This window comes from Lutra lutra, chromosome 1, assembly GCF_902655055.1.
Source record: "Lutra lutra chromosome 1, mLutLut1.2, whole genome shotgun sequence".
Taxonomy (NCBI): Eukaryota; Metazoa; Chordata; class Mammalia; order Carnivora; family Mustelidae; genus Lutra; species Lutra lutra.
The window spans coordinates 128,928,445-128,948,903 of record NC_062278.1 but is presented as its reverse complement, the minus strand read 5'-3'; the positions used below and the strand labels follow the sequence as shown (position 1 = coordinate 128,948,903).

Sequence of the window (20,459 nt, the reverse complement as noted above, 5' to 3'; positions counted from 1 at the left end):
GCAAATAAGTGAAATTTTAAAAAATATTTTAAAAATATTAATTCTTTCAACCTTTGAACTTCGAATATCTGCCCACTTATTATATCTTCTTCAATTTTACATTGATCTCTTATAGTTTGAAGTGTACAGGTCTTTTTTCTCGGTTAAATTTGTTTTCAGGGGTGCCTGGTTGACTTGGTAGAGAACTCAACTCTCAATCTCACATTGGGTGTGGAGCACTTGAAAAGAATTCATTTTCAGATATTTTATTGTTTTTTAGGATTTTATTTATTTATTTGAGAGAGAGAGCGAGAGAGAGAGAGAGCACACAAGTGTGGGGGTGGTGTTAGGGAGGAGCAGAGGGAGAGGGAGAAGCAGAGTCCCCACTGAGCAGGGAGCCCCAGGAGGGGTTTGATCCGAGGACTCTGAGATCATGACCCGAGCTAAAGGCAGTTGCTTAACTGACTGAGCCACTAAGGTGCCCCTTAGATATTTTATTCTTTTTTGATGCAATTATAAATGGGTTTGTTTTCTTAATTTCTGATAGTTCATTATTAGTGTATAGAAACATAGCAGATTTTTGTATATTGATTTTTATCCTGCAACTTTGCTGAGTTTATTAGTTCTAATGTTTTTCAGTGGTGTCTTTAGGGTTCCCTCTATATACTTTCATGTCATCTGCAAATAGTGACAGTTTTATTTCTTCCCAATTTGGATGCCTCTTACATATTTATTTTTTTATTGGCTACTTGTTTTGGTCCATCTTGCAGATAGCAGACTGTGGGACTTCTTAGCTTCCCTAACCATATAAGTAAATTCTTGTAATAAAGCTCTTTATATAGCTACATATATCCTAATGGTTGTTTTTCTCTGGAGAACCCTGAGTAATACAGCAGGGAAGAGCAGGAAAGTGAGCCTGATGTGGTAATCACAGGAGAAAGGAGAGGAGGGTGTTATGCTGAAAGGTGGTAGCAACAGATGGCCAAAACTTGAAAGGTAGAGCAGCTCAGCAAGGGTAGAAGAATGTTCTGGAAATGTCTCTGGAAAAAGGTACAGAAGAGTTCTGCTCATTTACCACAGAGCCCAAGGAGCCAGAAAAGATGAGGATTTTCTGAGATGGCTTGGAAAATGTGTGTGGTGTGGGGAAAGCCAGGTTCCAGTTCTTAATAACAGTTTTAACTGAAATTTAGAACAGGGTTCCTATAACCCAATGTTAGCAGTCAAAGAGACACAGTCCAGACAAAATAAAGTAAATTTAATGTACTTCATTTTTTTCATTAAAAAATAAAGCATTAAGGAAAGAAGTACATCCATAATACATAAGAAGCATCTTAAATATCCTCTCTTCCCATGTGGATGGCAGCTGCCCTCCAAAATTTCCTCTCTCTCACACCCCTTACTTCCAATCACCCCAGACTTGCTGAGGTGATAAGACACCTGGGTTGCATTAAGAGTAATTGACCGAGAGCACCAGCTGTTATGAAATTAATTGCTGAATTCGTACTGAGGCCACACCTCTCGTGGGCTGCTCGCCGCCAAACAAGGGGCAGGAATATTTGCCTCTAGGACTCCTTAATAGCCTTGCTGAACTTTCCTTAAAAGTGCACAGTAGTCTAAGGAGATCCCAGTCACTTTTCTTCCTTCTCTCTCTCCTTGAATGGGGTTCAGACTCTCATTGCAATCTGATAGTTCTTCCAGCCTCTCCCAGCTGCTGCCCCATTTTCTCTCACAGGTTGTTCCCCTAATTGATTTCTTGCACACTTAATTCCTCTCTTGGCAGCTGCTTCTTAGAAGATCCAGATAACACACTCTCCCAAATATGTGTGACCTCTTCCAGATTTACTCCTTCCTTCTATTTCACCCAGCTTTGCTGACAGTGATTGCTGACTGGCATAGAATGGCCAGACCAGGGAGACTCCTGTCTCAAAATGGAGACATAACTCAAGTATAGCAATCAAGCAAGGAGAAATAGGGGCAGGAAAACAGCCTGGAGCATTCTAGGATTCCAGAGGGAAGTTACTGGCTTGTTCCACCCTCCTACTAACCCACGTCCACCCATCCTAGGCTGGGTGGTAAAGAATAGGAGTAAAGGTATAGAATAAGAATATAAGAATAACAGTATAAATCTATAGAACCATATATGGGATACCCATGGTAGAGCACTGGAACAGTGAGGAGGAAGAATGAGTGGAAGGGAAAGAGCAAGTAGAGAAAGAGAACTACTTGGAGGAAACACTAAAGTTCAGTCTAATAGTTGTTTATGGATCCCTCCTGGGCTTTCTGCTAAGCACTGTTTATGGAAAGTTAAAAAAAAAAACAACCCTACCTTACTTCCCTGAGGGACTGATACTTTCCCTAACCTAGGCAGAAGGAGGATTAGAGTAGACTGCCTTGAGGAGATGATACCTGAGCAGAGCCTGGAAGGATGCACAGGTGTAGGAGAAAACCTGTTGAACCACGGGCAGTTGCCTATCTGCTAGCTCAGTTCAGTTCCACGAATACATTCTGAAGGCTTCCTATGTATCGGGCCCTCTTCCAGGTGCGGGGGCCACAATGCTGAGCAAGCTGGCCACAGTCTCAGTCCTCTGGAATCTAGCTGAGAACAGAGTGGAACAATCTTACCACAGCATGAGATGTGCCACAGGATCAAACAGCAGTCTCAAGGCTCAGCCCATATGAAGCCCCAAATTCTGAATGTGGCAAAATTCTTCACACTCTACCTCAGTTACTGCTCTGCAATCTCATTTACCAACATTCCTCAAAAGCTTGAGATACAACTGTGTGTGAATCTGAATATGCCACTTCTGGCATATAGTTAGTTACTTTTTCAGAGATACTCTCCTTGACACATCCAGCCTTGAGCAAATTCTCCCCTATGCTACCAGGCTAGTCTTTTGTCTATCTCTCTAGGTTGATGAGATTTTTTTAAGATTTTATTTACTTATTTATTTGATAGAGATCACAAGTAGGCAGAGAGGCAGCAGAGAGAGAGGGAGGGAGAAGCAGGCTCCCCGCCAAGCAGAGCCCCATGCAGGGCTAGATCCCAAGACCCTGAGATCATGACCTGAGCCAAAGGCAGAGGCTTCAACCCACTGAGCCACCCAGGCGCCCCGGTTGATGACATTCTTGAAGCAGTGACCCAAACGCAGGTCCAACAACATCTACCACGGAGTCAGGTGGGCTTTGTCCAGCCACATGACTTAAGGCTTTGGATCCTCAGCTTCCCTGTAAATCCAGGTGAATAACTCCTACTCAAGGAAATGTAATAAACACTGGTGGTTAGTTCTTGGCTTATAATAAGTGCTCAAAAATATTTGCTGAATTGAATTGCTTTAAAATTTAAGCCCCAGGCCTGAATTTGGACTTTATGAAGACTCTGGCTGTGTGAGCCGGAGCTTGGAGGGGTTAATGACCAATTTTAGCAGTTTTCTCTGTGGCTAAGAATGCAAGATATACACCTTGTTCTCTGCCTTGAAGACCTGCTTGTTAGCTGGGGAAACAGATGGACAACCTCCCAAGAGTTCAGTTCTGAATTCCTAAAGCAGTGGTTCTCAAACTCTAGCAAGCATGAAAATCACCTAGAGGTCATCTGTTGAAACAGATTGCTGGCTACAGCCCGAGTTTAATTCAGTAGGTCCGTGGTGGAGTATGAGAATTTGAAAGTCTTCATTTCCCGCTTGCTCTCAGGTGATAGTCAAACTGCTGCGCCCACGCCCACACTTCCAGAACTACCCACTAGAGATTAGGAGCCCTGTGCTCAACACGCAGCACAGAGTGGGTCTCTGTATCCTGGCCCCACTACATCTTTAGTCTCCGCTCTTGATCAAATCACTCTACCTCTCTGTGCTTCATTTGTCTCATCTGTGAAATCAGGATAATAAGGTAATGCAAGTGAGTGCTTAAAGCCACACTTGGCACAGTGTTTTTTTAAATAAATGTCGGCTATCTGCTATTATCTATTCATTTTCTGGAAGTAGTGGGACGACCAAACTAGAGGTCTAGGTAGAGAAGAAGAAGAACCAAGACCCTCTTCCGTGCAGCAAGGAAGGCACAAGAGCTGAGGACCAGTATTATCCTCCTTAGAGTAATGCTCTAGTGGGGTCTGGAGTCTCAAAAGCTCCGCCTTTTCTCCTCAGGGGGCCCTGACGTCCAACCCACAGGTTCTTTACGTCCCATAGATGCTGCGCAGGCGCAGAATCCTCTGTGCCCACGCTTGACGCACATGCGTACTCAGACGCACAAGGTTGGGGGCTGGCCGGCAGAGCAGAAATGGCGGCGGCAATACGCGTGTTGGCGGCTGGAGCAAGCCGCAGCGTTGTGGTGAGCAGTCTCCGGCCCGCAGTCCGCAACCTGTGTAGCCAGCCTATCTCCGTTAACGAACGCATCGAGAAAAAGCGCAAGGCCGCATTGGTGGGAGGAGGCCAGCGCCGCGTAGATGCGCAGCATAAGCGAGTGAGTCTAGCGGCGGTCGGGCCATCCCCTCGGCGTTCGCGACCTATCACAGCGTGCCGAGCTCGCGACGCCCCAGTCCTTTCAGCCAATCAGCGCCATGCTGGGGAGGGGCGGGGTCGAGAAGGTTCACCTTAAGTACCTGTTGCCTTTCACCAAGTTGCTGGTAAAACGAGGATAAGCACCACTGTGCTTTACTACTCTCCACTTTGCTTCTGGATATTTAGAGGGAGCTGGCCGGTTCCCAGCTAGCTGGCTCACCGCTTAACATCTGTAGACTTTTGGACTAGTTACTTAATTACTAGGAGTCAGTTTATTTTAAGAAGATAGTAGTACTTATCTCTTCACAATCTTATTGGTATAGCTACGGAAGCGATGATAGGCACTTAGGGAAAAAAAAAATCTGTTTATTCTCCTGCCCCGTGAAAGCGTGGTAAGTTCTGCCTCCCTTATGGAAGCAGGAAAATCGGAACATATGGCAGGGGAATTAACGTGGGCAAAATCTCACAGTAATCTGGGACGGGGTGTGCACGGGGAACTTGTGGAACTTCTGACCCCGCAATGCTGGCAGAACGCCTTTAAGGTCTTAGCATGCATCGACATGCTGGGTAGGAAAGGTACCTGTCGGAGGCAGGGAGATTTTTGAGGTGAGACAGCTGACCTTCAGAGATACGCTGTGTGGACCATTTAGCAGCAGGAGAAACTGAGGCCCAGATCAATGACCTGGGACTTGAAACTAGGCTCACGCAGTGCATCACTGACACGTGTGTGAATCTGGACTGATGTGCTGAATGAGTTAAATCACCAATCTGGAAGATAGAGAAGTGAAATTCTTAGAGGTGAAGGTCATTGAGGCACAACTGTCAAGTGTGGGGGTGGTGAGTGGGGTGGAACGCTGGGATCTTTAGTGAGGAGATTTGAACTAGCTCTTTATTGAAGTCTAAACTGGATGCTGATTGATTGATTGATATTTTTAGATTTTATTTATTTATTTGACAGAGAAAGAGAGTGAGAGAATACAAGCAGGGGGAATGGCAGGGAGGGGGAGAAGCAGACTCCCCGCTGATCAGAGAGCCCAGTGCAGGGCTTGATCCCAGGACTCCAGCAGATGCTTAACTGAGCCTCTCAGATGCCCCTTGAGTGTTGATTTAAGTGTTATAAATTCTGATTTGACAAAAACACGAAGGTGACTGTTCCTTTTTGACAAGTTACTTAATCCCTAGGAGTCAGTTTATTCTAAAGAGAAGATAGTAATAATTTCTGACCCTTGGGAGTGAGATGTAAATTTGGTTGAGTGTGGGTCCATCTGGGTAGTGTAGTCCTTAAGCCTCAGACTCTTGGTTTTGGCTCAGGTCGTGATCTTCAGTGGTGGGATCAAGCCCCAAGTTGGGCTCCAGGCTCAGCAGCGAGTCTGCCTGGGACTCGCTCTCTCTCTCCCTCTGTCCCTCCCCCTGCACCATCCCATGTGCACTATCTCTCTCAAATAAATAAACCTTAAAAAAATTTGGCTGAGTATGTGGTGCCAGGAGTGCTTTCCCTCCCTCCCCTGGGGTGGCTCTGTCTCGATTGAAGGAACCTTTACATCATCCTTTGGAAGGCCTTTCAGTGCTCCTGTGCACTCTTTCTGTTGGGACCCATTGCTGACTTCCTCTCTGGAACATCACCCCACTTCTTCCTGGATAGACTCTACTGGGCTTAGATGCAGGCTCAAGAAGCAATTTTTCTTTTGCTAGAGCTGACTTAGTCAGGAGGCTGACTTGATTTAAATCCCTCTCTCCACCCCTTTTTAAACAAATTTTTGGACTATTTCCATAGGACAGATTCCCAGAAATGGAATTACTGGGTCAAAAGATAGAAATATTTTTAACACTCTAATATATGTTGCCAAATTGCTTTCTGGAAAACTTAATTCTACTTTACACAATAGTGTATATGATGGCCTGTTTGTTTTAGACAGACCTCACTGGCTTTGGCTACTTTCTTATGGGGCAAAAAAAAAAAGCCAGTTTGAGGTGGTTTTTTCCCCAGGGTGGAGGGAGGTTGGAATACAGTGGGCCTGGCTGTTTGGCTTGCTCTGAGTAAGGGCTTGAGAGTCCAAGCAACAGAGGCTGTTGATAAGTTGAAGGTTCCAACCTCACCCCCCGCAAGCAGCATTTTTTTTTTTTTTTTTTTGACTCTTCTCAAGTGAGCTCTTTACTGCTCTCTGTCCCATTCCTTTTCTTCTCAGATATTACCTCTGTGGGGTTGTCTCAGTATCATAGTGTCACTGTCAGGTGTGGGGTCCCTAAGCAGAGCCCCTAATGTAGGATAGTGAGAGGAGCCCATGGAGGAGGCAGGAGAAGAACCAGGAAGTAGTCCCAGAAGTGTCCTTGGGGTTGACCACTAATGAGGTGAGTTTGTGTGGAGTTCCCTAGAAGAAGCTTATGAATCTGGGTATGTGGCCTCAGACCCTTCACTATGCCTACTTTAGTTTTCCACTTCCTCCATTCTTCTTTTTATTCCATTAATACTCCTTAAGTCTCCAGTAAATGTTTGTGGAACTAGTATCTTGTTCCACGGTCAGGATCTCCTTACCCCCACTTCTCTTCACCTTTTCCTCCTCCCATTTCCTTATTTGCCTTCCCCAGTTGGCTCCTGAAGCACCCTGTCTGCCCTATGTCCTTATTGGCTGAAATCTACTTGTCATACCTGTGTTTTGGGCGGGTTGATGGAGTAGAGGCTTTCATGAGAGGTGAAGGGGTAAACCCTGTCTTCCTGGCCTTCTCATGAATACTCCTTGCTTACTGACTTTGCCTATGATGACCCCACTAAATGGTTTTTGTTGCGTTGTAGGGAAAGCTAACTGCCAGAGAGCGGATCAGTGTTTTGCTGGACCCTGGCAGTTTTGTTGAGACCGACATGTTTGTGGAACACAGATGTGCAGATTTTGGAATGGCTGCTGAGAAGAATAAGGTATCTTTTCACATGGTGGTGTGAGCCACTAAGTTGCACTTTCTAGCTGTGGCCGTGCTGGCCACTAGACTAATGAAGACCTTTTGGAACTCAAAAGTACATTTAAGAATTTTCAGGTTTGGGGCCTGAAGTTGCAGAAGTGCCTCTGGAGAAGTAGTATTGGGCCTCCAGGTTGCCCTATTTAACCTTTGTCTGCAGATGAAGGAATGTGAGTGGGACTGCTCATACCTTGGGCAGTGTGACTCTGGCCCAGTTTCCAGGGCTCTGGTTGTGAGTTCAGAGATCTCACAAATATGGATTGACAAACTTGGAAGGAAAGATAAGAATGTCTTTTAGTTGTGTTCTAGTTTGTCTACGCAGCAGAGACCCCTAAAGCAGGACCATTTGCCTGTTTTGACATTCTAAGTTTATGGAGCTTTTGAGGTCAGAGTCCCCAATACTTTTTTTTTTTTTTTTAATTGGGTGTTCTCCATGGGTATGCGGAATTCTTTGGACTCACTTTTGATCAGTTTTCCTTGGGTCTGCATATATGTTGTTAGTGACCAAAGATTTGTGAACTTGGCACCAAATCAGCTGGCTCTATTTGAGTCATTATGGGCCACATAGTATTCCAGGATTCCAAGCAAAATGATGGGTTTGCCTTAAGGTTTGGGGGTGGGCTTTGTAGACTTGCCATGTGTCATTCTATGCCCTTCTCCTTCCTGTGGCATTTGGTAGTGGCAGCTCTAGGGAGTTTTGATTATTTTGCTTTTAGGAAGGAAGATGAGATCTCACTATAGTGCCCTTCACTTCTATTGACGAAGCAGTAGCCTAGGGCTTGCTGTAGCAGAGCTGAGCAGGGGAAGAGGAGAGTCCATCATGTTCCTGATTCATACTGAATTTCAAGAAATTTAGGGTGCGCATTTGTTTTGGGCTTTTTTTGGTCTTTCATTGCCAAATTCACTAAAAGACATATTTGGGTTTTTTAACTTTTATTTTTCTATTTTTCTGATAGTTTCCTGGAGACAGTGTGGTCACTGGACGGGGCCGAATCAATGGAAGATTGGCTTATGTCTTCAGTCAGGTATTTAATAACTCCAATAGGCTGTGCATTCCTGGAGGGCAGAGCCAGGAGCAAAAGACATGACAAGAGAGCAGTTTTGGGGAATGAAAACTTGCTTGTAGTGGGGCAGATAAGGGATTTACTTTCTATGCATATGTCGAGAGTTTTATACTATAGTATGTGTTTTTTCTTAGGGAGAAAGAATCGATAGTCTTGAGTGATGATCACAGGGAATTAATCATGTAAAAAGTCCCAGGCCAGGAGTTTAATCCAAGTGAGTGAGATTCCTTTTGGCAGGTTGGGTGTGTGCCTGGAGGGCATCCATGTTCTGGGCATTATGTCGACTGAGAGAGTGCTGTGAATGCAGCCTGGGTGGAAGGCACTAGACTCCATGAACCATAGGTTTTGGGCTTTCCTGAAAGTATTAGAACAAATTTTCTTAAGCTGCATAAAGACAGATAAAGTGTCTTCACGCTGAGACTGTAGAAGAATATAGTATAGGAGGCAGAATAATGGTCCCTCAAAATGTCCAACTTCTAATTCCTGAATTTATGAATGTTACCTTACATGGCAAAGGGGAATTAAGCTGCAGATGGAATTAGTGTTGCTAATTAGCTAACCTTAAAATAAAGAAGCCTGGGTTACCCAGGTGGGCACAATATAATCACAGGGTCCTTAAAAGAAGGAGAGGCAGAAGCAAAGTTCCAAATGGTATGTTGTGAGAAGGGCCTGCCACTGCTGGCTAAGAAGATGGAGGATGGGAGTCATGAATGAAGGAATGCAGACGGTCTCTAGAACCTGGAAAAAGCAGGAAAAATGATTCAATCTTGGACCTTCCAGAAAGGCACCTAACCATGCTAATCTTGAGTATAGCTCAGTGAGGCCCACGTAGGACTTCTAAATTACAGAACTGTGGGAGAATAGATTTGCGTTGCTTTAAGCCACTGAATTTGTGGTAATTGTTAGAGCAGCTAATAGTAAACTAACACTATACTATTCTGGGTTTGATTACTTCCTCTCCCCATCCCCCCACCAGAGGTGGAAATATGCATATAATTCTAAGTGTTTAGTTCCTTTTTATAGATCTAAAATTATAAAGCTTGTTTATGGGTTTAATAGTAAAATAACTATGTTTGGGTAATTTTGAATGTATTGTACTTAGACAATACTCATTTACTTAATGAATTCCCTTTGAAATGTTTTAAAACTGTGTTACAGATGGGTCTACAAATGCTTAACTAGAGGAAATGATTTCTCCTTTTTGTAATTTATGAGAGCTAGGCAAAAACTTGTATAGAAGGAAGCATTAATCAGATAGCCAGAACACAGAAAGTTACTGTGCTTTCTGGGCTCAACCTTCTAACTACTGAGCAGATACAAAAATTCACTGAATTGATACTTTTTATCAGCCCATGGGATAGGGTTGGGTAGGGATGGAGGGGAGGGGAGAGGGAAAAAACTGAGCCAGAGTTTCTGTCCTGAAGATGCTAATCATTTTGTATATAGAATGGGGCAGGACAGGAGGGTCTTCAGTAGAGATAGAGTGAGAGAGATTCTTTTTTTTTTTTTTTTTTAAATTAATTTTTTATTTTTTCAGCATAACAGTATTCATTATTTTTGCACCACAACCAGTGCTCCATGCAATCCGTGCCCTCTACCATACCCACCACCTGGTGCCCCCAACCTCCCACCCCCCACCCCTTCAAAATTCTCAGATCGTTTTTCAGAGTCCATAGTCTCTCATGGTTCACCTCCCCTTCTAATTTCCCTCAACTCCCTTCTCCTCTCCATCTCCCCTTGTCCTCCATGCTATTTGTTATGCTCCACAAATAAGTGAAACCATATGATAATTGACTCTCTCTGCTTGACTTATTTCACTCAGCATCATCTCTTCCAGTCCCGTCCATGTTGCTACAAAACTTGGGTATTCATCCTTTCTTTTTTCTTTTTCTTTTTTTTTTTTTTTTTACAGCTTTATAAACATATATTTTTATCCCCAGGGGTACAGGTCTGCGAATCGCCAGGTTTACACACTTCACAGCAAGAGTGAGAGAGATTCTATGCAAGTGCTGTGGGCTGAGGACAAGGGATGATCGCATTCAGGCTTGAGGGATGTTTTACGGAAAAAGGCATTTGAAACAGGTTCTGAAGGATACTGAGGGTGGGGAGTGATTAGCCAGCTTTTCTGTAGTGATCAGCAAAATGTTACTATCTGCAGTTGCTTTTTGTGGGGAACTTCTTTTCCAGAGAAGCAGCCTCAGTCTCTTGTTTGATAATTGGCCATAGGTATGTTCTGGGGAGACAAGTAGGGGGAAAGGAGAGCCCAGTGCTGGCTCATCATTCAGTGTACAGGTTCCTGATCTCATGTGTTTTTAGCCTCACTTTCGTGTTCTTTTGCTGCTGGTGATTGTGAATCCAGAGCCCCTCTGATGAAGTTGCTTTAGAGAATAAACCTTTCCTCTTCTTAAGATGAAGGAGAGGCCCTGTGAGGCCCAACTGCTCCCCACAGAGACTTTGATCAGTCTGTTTTCACCCCTCCTCACCCCCACTTTCCATGGTTCCTGCATTGTCCCCTCCTTGTGGTTACTGCCCCTGCAGTGTATAGGCTTCCGTTTGTTCCCTCTAAGTCAGATATTCTTCTTGTGCTTTCCTTTCCCCTCGAGTTTGTTCATTCTCTCCTCTGTGGATATTGCTTCTTCCTTTTTTGTCCTCGTGGGCTGAATCTCTTTTTAATTCGCTGCTGTCTTTTTGAGATGGCTTTAGGAAGGAGGTCCTTCCTACTTCAAAAAGCCCTTTACATCAGAAGCTAATGAAACTCCATAAGCCAGAGGAAGCAGTGAAGGCTCTGATTGACTTTTTTCATCTCCCTCATCAAAATGACTGATACTTTCTAGTAATAGAAATGCCTCACTGTTTGATATCTCTAGAATCTGATTTTTCAGGTTAATTCTGCATGAAAAGTTTTCCATAGAGCTGTGACTCATTTTTATAGAGCAAGTCTTTTGCTCCCAACAATACATGAACTCCCTTTAAAGATACAAATTATTTCATAGAATAGTGAATGAAAGAAGACTACTCCTAATTTTTTGAATGTCTAAAAATCCCTCAAAAACTTTTGGCTAAGAGTTTTTCATTTCTTTCTCCTCCTTGTGGCTCTTTGTCCCTGGCTAGTCACTATCTTTTAATTGTTGATTTAATTGTTTTCTTTTTAGGATTTTACAGTTTTTGGAGGTAGTCTGTCCGGGGCGCATGCCCAGAAGATCTGCAAAGTAAGTAGTATTGAAAACCAGTACTTTCATCAGTCAATTGGTATATATTGAGTATTGGGGTGGGTGCTGACCCAAAGTTCCCTTCGGTCAGGAGTTTATAACTTTTTTTTTTTTTTTTTTTTTTGGTATCATGGATCCCTTTGGCAGGCTGGTAATTATTTGCATGCATAAAATATGTAGGATTACAAAGAATTAAAAATATTTAAAAAAATCACATTTGTAATATATGTGTTTTCTAATTCCTCAAGTAACGAAATTTAGTTGTGGATCCAAACTGCTATAATTTCACAGTATGAGTATGAATAAATTTCACAGTATGAATAAATATCCTATTTCAAAATATCTGCAACAACCAGAATGTGCCATAAAAATATCCATGGCTTCTATTAATGACAAAGTCACAGGTATTTCTAATACTTTATTAGTATTTTTTTTCACTTTTGTTCATTATTAAAGGAAATGCTAAAGATCAACCAGAGTTAATAAAGATAAAGATGTAAATTTTTTCTCATCCAAGGCATGGATGAAATCTGTTTATAGACTGCTTGGGGTTCGGAAGAGCCCAGGTAAAGAGCCCGTGGTCTAGGTGGAGAGTCCAGGTACTAAAAGATAAAGAGCAGTACAAGGATTGATTACATGATGGTATTTTAAAAATATTGCTAGTGATGAGATGCTCTGGAGATGAATAAAAATATAGATTATATTTGGAGAACTTTGAAATTAAAGGTAGTGTTGACTGTTAGTAGCTGGTGAGCGCTTCCCTGTGTAATGAAAAACTTGGATTCTAGACATGGTCTTGTCATATGTTTCTGAAACCTTGGACCAATCCCTTAACTTTTAAACCTCCCCGATTTTTCTTTTTACTACCTCTGTTATCATGGTTAAATGAATAATATGGAAGTGAAAGTGCTTTGTGAACTGTCAAGAGCTATTAGGAATGTTACTTATTAGGCTCTCAACTACTGACCCACAATGAAAATATGGCTTATTACAAGTAAAAGCAGGCCTGGTCCTGGCCTCTGGTTAACAGATGGATCTACATGTACTTCACGAAAATAAACTTTGCTATTGTGTCTACTGTTAGTTCTTTCAAAAGAGTAATGGGGTCGGGGATGGAGTGGTGGCGGCAGCGGTGGTGGTGGAAGGGCCTGGCTGGCTCAGTCAGTGGAGCATGTGATTCTTGATCTCAGGGTCTTGAGTTCAAGCCCTATGTTGGGCATGGAGCCTACTTAAAATAAATGAATAAATAAATAAATAACTGGGAACATAACTGGCTACTGGAAAATATTACAGCTAGGCCTGAGGCTCTAGAAATGGTTGTTAGGAACAGTCTTTGCCCCTGCTGCTGGGAAGTGCTTTGGCTCTGGGATGCCTGAGGGGCTTAATCTGCCCTTAAAATTTTGGTTCTTTGTTTTCCAAGAAGGTACCCAATAATCCTGGGGAAGAAAGCCAGTGTAAATGACTCCTGTCTTGAAAAGTGCGCTTAGAACATTTTCCAGAAAACACCATGGTGCTTTATAAATTCTGTTTTTGTTAACAGGATCAGTTGTCTCATAAAAGACTTCTTTGCTGTTTCAGATCATGGACCAGGCCATGACAGTGGGGGCTCCAGTGATTGGACTGAATGACTCTGGGGGAGCACGGATCCAAGAGGGAGTAGAGTCTTTGGCTGGCTATGCAGACATCTTTCTGGTAAGAAACCTGTTAACCGAGTATAGAGAGTAAAATAGTACAAGGCTCAGTTTTCAAAGCTGTGTCCTGGTCAGAGCTTCCTTATCCCTATTGTTCTCTGCTCTGTGTCTGTTCTGTGGCTTCTTCCTGTGTCACTGGGGAAGGCATGGAAGGTGGACAAAAAGCAAGAGAGTAGGTGGAGTGGGTTTTCTTTTTTTGTCACAGAGAGCCACTCTTAGGGGAAAACTAAATTAAAGATCACTTGTAAGGGAAATATACCTGATTATTTTTTTCAAAAGCAAAGGACATGGAATTATAAAAGATTAAAAATGAATTGATATGATGCTAGAAATAGGAATTTTTAAAAAAACGCAGTGCTTTTTCCTTTGGTTAAAACACAAGATCATTGTATGAAGTTCAAGTTGTAGTACAAAGAAGAAAAATTAGCCAAATCCCACCATTCAGAAACATTCAGTGAACATCGAATTCAGATTTCTTTCTGCTTACTTACTAAAATTACAGAGAAAGAAATGAAAAACACAAAAGTAAATTAAATGTGTCATTTGAAGTAGGAAGTATATTATAGGAGAGTAAGGGAGATTGGGGTGAGGGAGAGAGATACTGCCAGATGGAAACTTGAGAAAAGGGACAGATCTACATTTCTAGAGAGGGGAGGAAAAAGGGAGAAGGCAGGAAAGCAACAGGCAGACATTGTTTCTAATCAGGCCAGCTGTTGTTGTCATCCCCTGGGCTGCAGGCTTATGAACATTCTGTCCCTGTCTACTGCCGTTTAGGTTCAATGAGAAAAATGTCTATTTATTTTGTGTAAGATGCTCTGGTAGTCATGGAAGTACTTATGTGGAAGTACTTATGTTCATTGAGGAGCCACTTTGTAGATCTTAAATCTACTTTTTAGTCTTTAATCTTGAGGTCCAGGCATAACCCACTGGGGAGAATTAGCTCTTTGGGTGGCATGGTCAGATGATTTAGGCCTGGAAGGTCTCCTCTGACTCTTAGCTTGAAATCGTGCCTATATTGGAAATGAAGGAAAGGAAACGTGGCCCTAAGAGAAGTGGCAATAAATCACCACATTTTAGAGCTTGTCAGTGTTTTAGAATATCTCCTACTCTAACCCGTCTTCATGAGTACAGGCTGCAGGAGTTGGGTTTTATTTTCTTTTCAGGAGATAGGCTTCAGTGATGTTAATAGATTATTTGCTGGGGTGCCTGGGTGGTTCAGTCAGTTAAGTGTCCAACTCCTGATCTCCAGTTCAGATCTTGATCTCAGGCTCGTGAGTTCAACCCCTGTGTTGGGCTCAGAGCCTACTTAAAAAAAAAAAAAAAATTATTAATGCTGCTTGTTACTTGTACATTTCCAGCCACTTCCTTCTGCCTGTACTGTTAATTTAACTTTTTTTTTCTAACTTTATTTTGATAGAATTTCAAACTTTATATAAAGATGGCAAAAATAGTACAAGGAACTCCCATATGTCCTTTACCCAGATTCGTCACTTGTTTACATTTTGCCCATTTGCTCTATCATTTCTCTCCATATGTATGTAGTTGCAGGTTATATTTATCTGAAACAGTTGAGAATAAATTGGATGTTGTACCTCCTTTAGTTCTTAAATCCTTCATCATGTGTTTCCTAAGAACAAGGATATTCTGTAATAAAGTGAGTACAATAATAGAAATCAGGAAATTTAGCATTGATTTACCGATATTATTCTTATCTATGGTACTTACTCAGATTTCATCAAACAATCCTAAATAAAGCCTGCTGTAGCTGTTCCCCTACTCCCTTATGCCCCATCTAATCCATGATTAAGTACTGTCTGTAATTATTTTATCTCTTTAATTTCCTTTAATTTGGAGCAGTTTCTCAGTTTTTCTTTGTCATCCATGACCTTGACATTTTGGGGAACAGCTTTAAAAGAGGTATAATTTACAAACCATAAAAATCCATCCATTGTAAACATGTAATTCAGTGACTTTTTAAAAAAATTCTAGTAAAATTAACAATGTGTTTCAGGTATACAATATAGTGATTTAACAATTCTATACATTATTCAGTGCTCTCATGGTAAGTGAACTCTTAATCCTCTTCACCTATTTCACCCATCTCCCCACTCACCTTTCCTCTGATAACCATTGGTTCTGTATAATCAAGAGTCTGTTTTTTGTTTGTCTCTTTTTTTCCTTTGTTTGTTTGGTTTCTTAAGTTCCACATATAAGTGAAATCCTATGGTATTTGTCTTTGACTTATTTCACTTAGCATTATACTTTAGCTCCATCCATATTGTTGCAAATGGCAAGATTTTATTATTTTTTATGGCCGAGTAATAATCCATTATTTATAGATGCATGCATGTGTATGTGATATATATGTGTGTATATGTATGTAGAGACCTATATATCACATCTCTATCCATTCATATATATATATATATATATATATCACATTTTCTTTATCCATTCATTTATTGATGGACACTGATTGCTTCCATAGCTTGATTGTTGTAAATAATGCTGTCATAAACATAAGGGTGCATATATCCCTTGGATTTAATGTTTTTGTATTCTTTGGGTAAATACTCATTAGTGTGATCACTGGGTCATAGGATAGTTCTATTTTTAATTTTTTGAGTAATCTCCATACTGTCTTCCACAGTGACTGCATAAGTTTGCCTTCTCACCAGTGGTGCACAAGGGTTCTTTTTTTCTTTGCATCCTTGCCAACACTTGTTTGTTTGTTTGATTTATTTATTTATTTATTGACGATTTATTTGAGAGAGAGAGAACACATGCACAAGCAGGAGTGGCAGAGAGAGAGGGAGAGAGAATCCCAAGCACACTCTCTGCTAAATGCAGAGCCCAACATGGGACTCAACCTCATGACTGGAAATCATGACCTGAGCTGAAATCAAGAGTTGGATGCCCTACCCAGGTGCCTTGTGTTTTTGATTTTCACTACTGGACAGGTGTAGGGTGGTATCTCCTTGTGGTTTTGATTTGTATTTCCCTAATGAGAGATATTGAGCATCTTTTCATACGTTTGTTGGCGGTCTTCTTTGGAGAAATGTCTGTTCATGTCCAGTTTATTTGTTTTTAGGATGTTATATCAGTTCTTTATATATTTTGGATACTAACCCTTTATTAGGTATGTCATTTGCAAATAACTTCTCTCATGCAGTAGGTTGTCTTTGAGTTTTGTTGGTTGTTTCCTTTGCTGTACAGAAGCTTTTTATTTTGATGAAGTCCCAATAGTTTATTTTGCTTTTGTTTCCCTTGCTTCAGGAGACCTATCTAGAAATATGTTGCTACGGCCAATGTGAGAGGAATTACTGCCTGTGCTGTCTTCCAGGACTTATATGGTTTCCTGTCTTATATTTAGGTCTTAATCTTTCCAATTTTTTCTAGAAAATTGATTTCTAATTTAATAGTGTTAGAAAAGTTGCATAGTCTGACTTCATTCATTCTGAATTTTTTGAGACTTGTTTTGTGGCCCAATATTTGATCTATTCATAGAATGTTCCATGTGCGCTTGGGAGTGCTGAATCCTAATCACTAGGCCACAGGGATCCATGTGCACTTGAAAAGAATGTATATTCCCCTGTTGTTGTTGTTTTTTTTTTTTTAAGATTTTTATTTATTTATTTGACAGAGATCACAAGTAGGCAGAGAGGCAAGCAGAGAGAGAGGAGGAAGCAGGCTCCCTGCTGAGCAGAGAGCCCGATGCGGGGCTCAATCCCAGGACCCTGAGATCATGACCTGAGCCGAAGGCAGAGGCTTTAACCCATTGAGCCACCCAGGCCCCCCTATATTCCCCTGTTTTAGGGGGGATGTTCTGATTGTATGTTAGATCCATCTGCTTCAGTGTTTCATTCCAAAGCCAGTTTCCTATTGATTTGTTCTATTTGGAAGATCTGTCCATTAATGTGAGTGAGCTGTTAAAGTCCCCTACTATTATTGTTTTACTATAGATTACTTTTATGTTTGTTACTAGCTACATCACGTATTTGGGTGCTCTCATGTTGGGTGTGTAAATATTTACAGTTGTTAGAACTTGTCGGATTGTTCTATTTATGATTATATAGTGTCTTTCTTTTTTTCTTGTTACTGTCTTTTGTTTTAAAGTCTATTTTGTCTGATTAGAAGTATTGCCACAATGGCTTGCTTTTCACTTCCATTTGCATAATAAATGCCTTTCCATTCTTCACTTTTAGTTAGCACGTGTCTGTCGGTCTGAAATGAGTCTTTTGAAGGCAGCGTATTGATTGGTCTTACTTGATTATCTATTCTATCACTGTATGTCTTTTGATTGGAATGTTTAGACCATTTACGTTTAAAGTAATTATTTATAGGTGTATATTTTTTGCTGTTCTGTTACTGCTTTTATGGTTGTTTTTTTCTTCCCCATTCCTTTCATTTATTCTTTCACAGTTTGCTGACTTTGTTTAGTGATCTTTTTGGATTCCTTTCTTTTTATTCCTGTGGTTACCATTAGGTTTATATATAAAATCTGCATATGGTGGTTTACCCTGGGTTGATAGTTGCTTAAGTTTGAATCCATTCTGGAGTGCCTGGGTGGTTCAGTTGGTTAGGTATCTGCCTTTGGCTCAGGTCTTGATCCCAGTCGGAGAATGAAGCCCTGTATCTGGCTCCCTGCTCACAGGGAGCCTGCTTCTCCCTCTTCTCCCTGCTGGTGCTCCTTCTTGCTATCTCTCTCTCAAATAAATAAATAAAACCTTTAAAAAAAAGTTTGAACCATTCTTTACTCCTCTGCCCCTGTGTTTTAGGTATATGGTGTCATACTTTACAGCCTTTTATTTTGTGAATACCTCAACTGAATTTTTTTAAAAATTGATATACTTTATTTTACTGCTTTTATGCTTCCTACTTTTCTTACTTATGATCTCTCCTTTCTACTCAGAGTCCCCTTTAACATTTACGACTTTGTTTTTAAGTTTTCCCAGCTTTGGCGCACCTGACTAGCTCAGTTGGTAGAACATGTGACTCTTGATCTTGGGGTCTTGAGTTCAAACCCCATGTTGGATATAGAGGTTACTTAAAAAAATAACATTAAGATTTTTTTTTCTCCCCGGATTGAGTCTTCTGATAACTGTTTCTGGTTTTGGCATCAGAATAATTCTGGCCTCATGGAATCAGTTGGAAGTATTGACTCTCTTCCCTTTTTGGGAAGAATTTATAAAGGGTTGACATTAGCTCTGTAAATGTTCAGTAAAATTCATCAGTGAAGCAATCTGGACCTTGAGTTTGCTTTACAAATAATGTAAATAATGAGGTATAGTTATCTATAATATATTTCAGGTGTACAAGATATTCACCAATTCTGTACATTATGCAGTGCTCATCATGATAAGTGTAGTTCTCCTCTGTCACAGTATTATTATAATTCTTGAGTATATTCCCTATGCTAAACTTTTCATCCTCAGGACTTATAACTGTTAATCCTCTTCACTTGTTTTGCCCATCTTCCACCCTCCTCCCCTTTGTAGATAGTTCTTGATTACTGGTTGAATCTCTGTTTGTTACAGGCTTATCAGATTTTCTGTTTCTTCCTGACTCATTTTCAGTAGTTTGTGTTTTTATAGGAATTTGTTCATTTAATCTTGGTCATCAAATTTGCCATACAATTTGTAGTAATTTTTTTGTTATTATCTTTATTTCTGTAGTAATATCTTCCATTTTTCCTTTTAATAATATGAATATTTTTGTCTGTTTCAAAGTTTGTCAATTTTGTTGTCACAGAAGCAGCTTTTTGTTTTTTCTCTATAGTCTGTTTGATTTATTTCTACTCCTAGTTTCTTTTCTTCCTGTTTGCTTTGTTCTTTTCTGGTTTCTTAAGGTAGAATATTGGATTATTGATTTGAAATCTTTTTTCTTTTAATATGTCCATTCACAGCTATAAATTTCAGCTGTATTTTTAAATGAGACACATGGTCTCTTCTAGAGAATGTTTCGCATGCACTTGAAAAGAATGTGTATTCTGTTGTTGGGGTCAATGTTCTATATATATCTGTTATACACATGGTTCATATTGTTTACATCTGCTGTTCCTTCACTGATCCTCGGTCTGATGGTTTAATCCATTATTGGAAGTAGGATATGTAAGTCACTAGCTAATGTTGTGCACCTATCTATTTCTTCCTTTGATTTCTGTCAATTTTTTGCTTCACATATTTTGGGTCTCTGTTAGGTGTATATATTTTTATAATTATATATCTTTTTGGTATATTGAACTTTTTATCAATATATGTATGTCTTTACCTCCTGTAATTTTTTAAAATTTGAAGTCTATATTGTCTGACAATAATAGAGTCACCCTGGATCTGTTTAGGTTACCTTTTGCATAGAATCTTTATCTTTTTTTTTTTTTTTTTTTTTGGGGGTCAAAGAATGTAGGTTAGATTTTATTTAGTTGAAAGAGAAAATGAGAGGGAGAGAGTGAGGGAGAGAGTGCATGAGAGGGGGTAGAGTCAAAGGGAGAAGCAGACTCCCTGCTGAGCAGAGAGCCCAATGTGTGGCTCGATCCTGGACTCCAGGGTCATGACCTGAGCAGAAGACAGACATTTAACTGACTGAGCCACCCATGCACCCCAACATAGAATCTTTTTCATTCTATTTTTTATTTAAACCTTCCTATGTCCTCATCTATTAAGTGAGGTTCTTGTGGACAAATATAGACATATTTTTATTTAACTTGATTTTTAATTTTTTATCTAATTTATTTAAACTGAAAAAGGATCTCCCCAGTTTCCCTGTCTCCTCCCCTCCCCCAATTTATTCTCTGTATCTGCAAGCTTTTTAAAAAATACATACATCTATTCTTTTAGGTTCCACATATACCTAATGCAGTATTTGTCTTTCTTTGACATTTCGCTTAGCATAATGCCTTCAAGCTCCATCCATGTTGTTGCAAATGGCAAGGTTGTTTTTTTTTTTTATGGCAGAATAATATTTCATTGTATATATGTACCACACTTTATCCATTCATCCATTGATGGACACAGGTTGTTTCCATATCTTGGCTATTGTAATTAATGCTTTAGTGAACATGGGGGTACATCTATCTTT

At 40.6% G+C, this 20,459-nt stretch overlaps 1 protein-coding gene and 1 long non-coding RNA gene across 3 annotated transcripts in view; one reads left to right on the top strand and one right to left on the bottom strand.

The window, feature by feature from the left end:
* Positions 1 to 1,312: 1,312 nt before the first annotated feature.
* LOC125104053 (uncharacterized) lies at positions 1,313 to 4,326 on the bottom strand. Of its 2 annotated transcripts, none has more exons than XR_007128576.1 (3): positions 4,202 to 4,326; positions 3,145 to 3,227; positions 1,313 to 1,897 (listed from the first exon to the last, which is right to left on the bottom strand). It is a non-coding gene; the product is annotated as an uncharacterized LOC125104053 (long non-coding RNA). The 2 variants fall into 2 exon arrangements; XR_007128577.1 differs by lacking the exon at positions 1,313 to 1,897 and adding an exon at positions 2,128 to 2,571.
* The window catches only part of PCCB (propionyl-CoA carboxylase subunit beta), a 108,614-nt gene continuing 92,361 nt past the window's right edge, over positions 4,207 to 20,459 (top strand). Inside the window, exons 1-5 of the mRNA XM_047736261.1 lie at positions 4,207 to 4,431; positions 7,261 to 7,380; positions 8,375 to 8,443; positions 11,635 to 11,691; positions 13,270 to 13,383. Coding sequence (XP_047592217.1) covers positions 4,249 to 4,431; positions 7,261 to 7,380; positions 8,375 to 8,443; positions 11,635 to 11,691; positions 13,270 to 13,383 — 543 coding nt within the window. The 5' untranslated portion in view covers positions 4,207 to 4,248. The remainder of the gene's footprint in view (positions 4,432 to 7,260; positions 7,381 to 8,374; positions 8,444 to 11,634; positions 11,692 to 13,269; positions 13,384 to 20,459) is intronic.